General features: G+C 46.4%; 1 protein-coding gene across 1 annotated transcript; it reads left to right on the forward strand.

The window, feature by feature from the left end:
• The first annotated feature begins 1374 nt into the window (after nucleotides 1–1374).
• On the forward strand, nucleotides 1375–2052 carry LOC147496487 (uncharacterized). The gene has a single exon (XM_086562588.1). It carries the CDS (start codon nucleotides 1375–1377, stop codon nucleotides 2050–2052), a length of 678 nt encoding a protein of 225 aa, XP_086418714.1.
• The last annotated feature ends 3309 nt before the right edge of the window (nucleotides 2053–5361 follow it).

The raw sequence follows: 5361 nt of genomic DNA on the forward strand, positions 1-5361 counted from the left end.
TTACTTGTGAAATAACCATGAATCAAAATGTCATTGAATTAAAAAAGTATTGGTGGATTCTAATCTCTTGAATTCCCTCTTTATAAATTCTTAATATTTTAGTTTAGTTTAGTTTAGTTTAATTTAATTTAGCATTAGAATCTACAATATCTATAATAATAGTTTTTAATCCCTCAAACCCACTTTCTAGTCTTGTCCTTCCCATATAAACATACACTTAAAATTGGGAGCGATACCACTATTCATCCTTTACTTATTGAGGGATAAAATGGTTTTGATACAACTTCTATTTTGTTCAGCGACCATACACCATCTGCATCATCTATCCATATCCATCTAAATACAAAAGAGGCAAGGTCAAATGATAAACTTTGCCCGTTTTAAGTTATTTATGTTTAACTTTTCTTTCAAGATTAAATTTTTGGATCTTAGAGGTAATTTTAACCGCATCATCCATCCTTTTAAGAAGGCAATGAAGCTTGAAGGACATCTCGAGAGACAAGATCTACCATCTAGGTTAGTGAATCTTCATTCTATTTATTTTTCTTAGTATAGTTGCATCGTACTTTAGTTTTATTGCTTTCTTAGTATTTTTGCATCATAGTTTAGTTTTATTGCTTTCTAGTATAATTGTATTTAGGACCTTTTCAACAATTGAAGTTGTAAGCTAACCTGTGAAACATCCAACTCTAGTGTTTCTTGTCTGAATCTTGGCGGAATTATCGTGCGTGGGCGTGTTATTTAAGCAATCCAAGTGACTCACCATAACCACTAGAGGAGACAACTTTAGAATGATAGGCGAGATACTGGCTGCGAAGCCCAAACCCAGTTGAAGGAAAGTAGTTTTTGCATATTAGTATAATTTAGAATAGTTGCATATTAGTTTAATTGCATTCGAAGCATAGTAGGATAGTTTCATCATCTTAGCATAGCAAGAATACTAAGAGCAGGATTGATACAATGGCATACGCATTGATGGAGGTGTTATGGACACCAATAATTATGAAGCTATCCCGCTTCATTACAAGCCTTGAGGAAGGGGAAAGGCGATTTTTATTAGCCAATCATTGGGAGACCCTTGTGATATTGTTTTCGAGGAGATAGAAGCTAACCGTTTGAACTTAGAGGCATCAGTAATCTCTATGCTTCAAAGTTCAATGGACAAACAATGTTGACCATATGTTCCACATAGACAAATTTCTATCGATCCAAGAACTTTCAAGAACGAGAATATCCAATGCTGGAATTGAAAGTTATGCCTTGGCGTTGATCTTCTCAGCTCTAAAGCTGAAGCCCTACTTTGAGTCACACTCAGTAGTGGTGGTGACAAACTTGCCACTCAAATAGGCATTAAGGACAGAAAAGTCAGGGAGAATGTTGAAATGGGTCGTGATGCTTAGTGCGTACGAGATACAATATCAGGTAAGGACAGCGGAGAAAGCGCAGGCGGTGGCGAAGTTTCTAGCGGAGTTCCCCGCGGAGGATCCCACTTGGGGAGAAGAGATGGTCATGGAACCGGAGGGGGACGAGGAGCCCGACTTACTAGACCCTTGGGATAAGAAGAATGGATGGAGAGTCTTCTCAGATAGATCTTCCACTGACGCATGCAGCGGCATACGAGTTATGTTGGTTACGCCTGTTAATAATAGAATAGAACAGACCATGAAACTGTGGTTCGAGACATCCAATAACGAAGCCGAGTATGAGGCGGTGATAGCAGGATTGAGAATGGCCGAGGATTTGGGAGTAAAGGAACTGACTATGTATTCAGACTCAAATCTAGTGGTGTGTCAGACTAATGGAGGGTTCACAACTCGATGTCTACGAATGGCTAAGTATTTAAAGGTGGTGCGTGAAAGGTCCAGCAAGTTTGGGAAGCTTCAATATGTACATCTGGGTCGGGGTGAGAATAGGCATGCGGACGCCCTGGCGTACGTGGCTATAGCCATACCTAGGTCAGAAGAAAGAACGATACGTGTAGGAAGATTAGAGAAGCCAAGCACTGAGGAGTTGGTGGAGGTGTGCCAGGTTATGGAAGAAGAGGGGGGATAGATGAATCCCATTAGATATTTCTTGAAGGGAAATGAGGTGACAGACAAGAACGAAAAAAGAAGATTGGAACAGGTGTCTCAGAGATATGTTTTGTTGGAAGGGGAATTGTACCTGAAGAACTTCAATGGGCCATTGTTGAAATGCCTAGGGCCGCGGCTAGCATCAGAGGTACTAGCAGAACTGCATGAAGGGGATTGTGGGAGCCATTTCGTGGGAAGGACTACTGCACACCGACTCTTGACTTAGGGATACTTCTGGCCCCATATAAAGAAGGATGCGGTGGAATTAGTTAAGAAATGTGATAAGTGCCAAAGATTTTCACAGCTGATCTTCACCCCGGTGGAACCCCTGCATAACGTCTCAAGTCCATGGCCTTTTGCTATGTGGGCGATAGATATCGTGGGACCATTGCCCATGGCTAGCGGCAAGAGGAGGTACATGTTGGCAGCCACAGAATACTTCACTAAATAGATAGAAGCCATCTCTTTGCAATAGGTAAAAGAGACGCAAGTGATTAAGTTTCTATGGGAGAACATCATATGTCGGTTTGGGCTACTGTATGCCATCATTGCGGACAATGGGACACATTTCACGGGATCTAAGGTGGCGGCATTTTTGTAGGCGTACAAGGTGAAACAAGGGTTCTTGGCTCCCTACAACCCCGATGGTAACGAACAGGCTGAATCTTCTAACAAAATGATACTGAACAACCTGAAGAGGAAGTTGGAAGATAAGAAGGGAGCGTGGGCCGACGAGTTGAACCATGTTCTTTGGGCTTATCTAACCACACTGCGGACAACCACCAATTAGACCCCCTTCGCCTTAGCATACGGCATCGAGGCTGTGATTCCTTCAGAAATGGTAGCGACTACTATGAGAACCAAGGCTGTGGAGGAGGGATCGAATTGGGGCATCTTGGCGGGGGACTTGAATTTGGCAGAGGAAAAAAGAGACTCAGCTAGCATTCGGTTGGAAGAGTATCATAGGAGGTTACAGAGGCAGTACAACAGGCGGGTCAAGCCGCGACAGTTTAAGATAGGAGAGTGGGTGCTCCGCCGGGTGACTCCGAGCACGAAGGAAGAAAGGGATGGGAAGTTGGGCCCAAACTGGGAGGGGTCGTAAACTGTGGTGGAAGTAGGAGGGTCTGGTACTTATAAGCTACAAACAATGAAGGGCAAGCTAATAGAAAAGCCTTGGAATGTAAGAATGTTGAATTTTTTTTTATAACTGAATGTACTGAGGTTACAAAGCAATGTAAGGAAAGTCCAGAGCAGAGGACTAGAGTTGTTTGTAAATGTATAAAACCACATCACTTTTGTGAAAAGAAATATGTTTACTATGTATGATATCTTAATGAGAATGGGAACCGCAGACCAGAGATATGAGGGATGCAAGGGGCAATGAGAGTGACCCAGACAGGCTTCAATGCTACTCGGGGGAGAGGCAGCGGAAGGGATGAGCCCTTCGCTGACACTAGGGATGGAGAGAGCCAGGAACAAGGAGAGTTGTTCCAATAGGATTGAGAACCTGATTGAGCCCGCGGAGTGGGATGAGCCCTCCGCGGATTAGATATGCAAGAGACACATGGGGCAAGGAAAGTGGCCCCAGCGGGCGCCAACCCTTATCAGAGGGAGAGGCAGTGGAAGGGATGAGCCCTTCGCTGACACTATAGATGGTGTGAGCCTGGAACAAGAGGAGTTAATCCAATAGGCTTGAGAGCCTGATTGAGCCCGCTAAGTGGGATGAGCCCTTCGCGGATCATAGATGCAAGAGATACGTGGGGCAAGGAGGGTGGCCCTAGTAGGCTTCAATGCTAAACAAAGAGAGAGGCACAGTGGAGGGGATGAGCCCTTCGCTAACACTAGGGATGGAGAGAGCCTGGAACAAGAGGAGTTATTCCAACGAGCTTGAGAAACTGATCGAGCCCGCGGAGTGGGATGAGCCCTCCGCGGATCAGAGATGCACAGCGGAGGGGATGAGCCCTTCGCTGACACTAGGGATGGAAAGAGCCTGGAACAAGAGGAGTTGTTCCAATGGGCTTGAGAGCCTGATCGAGCACGCGAAGTGGGATGAGCCCTCCGCGGATCAGAGATGCCCAGTGGAGGGGATGAGCCCTTCGCTGACACTAGGGATGGAGAGCCTGATCGAGTCCGTGGAGTAGGATGAGCCCTCCGTGGATCATGGATGCACAGCAGAGGGGATGAGCCCTTCACTGGCACTAGGGATGGAAAGAGCCTGGAACAAGAAGAGTTGTTCCAACGGGCTTGAGAGCCTGATCGAGCCCGTGGAGTGGGATGAGCCCTCCGTGGATCATGGAGGCAAGAGACACATGGGGCAAGGAGAGTGGCCCCAGCAGGCTTCAACGCTTAACAGAAAGAGAGGCAGTGGAGGGAGTGAGCCCTTCGTTGACACTAGAGATGGAGTGAGCGTGGAGCACGAGGAGTTTTTCCAGCAAGCTTGAGAGTCAGATCGAGCCAGCGGAGTGGGATGAGCCCTCCACGGTTTAGAGACGCAAGAGATACAAGGGGCAAAGAAGTTGGCTTACATCTGACTGCACCATATGACCGGGCACGCCGCACAACTCAGTAGAGAAGGCGAAGTGCCCTAGTGAGATGAGGAAAGCTTTGGAGGTGAAAATTTGAAGAGTGCGCTAAGGAGCTGGCAAAGGAATGACCAGAGATAGGTGGACTTACGTATAGAGATACTTTGCAAATTAGACAAGTAGATAAAGCAAGAAGATAAAAAGATAGTGTGCAGGGTAAGCATAATCAAACATCAAAATCATTCAACATAGGCGAAGGAAATTGCGAGTTAATAACCTGTTTTTACTACAAAGAGACCTAGGGCATTCCCTAGTTGGACTCATCAACAATCATCTCCTCGGTAGTTACTTCAGCAGTTGCAGCGGTGGGTTCCTCAGGGACAGCCGCAGTGGAGGTATTTTCGCCTATCACAAGGCTCTCGGGAGCGATAGTAGGGGCCCAGGCTCCTTCTACGACGACTTTGGGGGAGCCGATCACCGGGGTGGCAGGTCTTTCAGGAAGAAGGCGACACTAGGGCCTTGAAGTGGTTGCAAAGAACCGTCATGTCAGATTGATGCTACTCCAACAGCTTGGAGGTAGCATCCTTATGGGCCTGGCTAAGGGCGTTCGTGGATTGCTGGTGCTGAAGGGTGTGGGCGTCCAAATCAAGATGGTGTTGGTGGAGGTGCGCTTCTCTTTGACGGCTCAGGCGCTCATTGACCGTATCCATGTACCATTGGTGAGATGACTCCGTGGACGTAAGTTCATCCTGTGCCTTGACTTTGGC

Source organism: Coptis chinensis, chromosome 5 (assembly GCF_015680905.1).
Source record: "Coptis chinensis isolate HL-2020 chromosome 5, ASM1568090v1, whole genome shotgun sequence".
NCBI classification, from domain to species: domain Eukaryota; kingdom Viridiplantae; phylum Streptophyta; class Magnoliopsida; order Ranunculales; family Ranunculaceae; genus Coptis; species Coptis chinensis.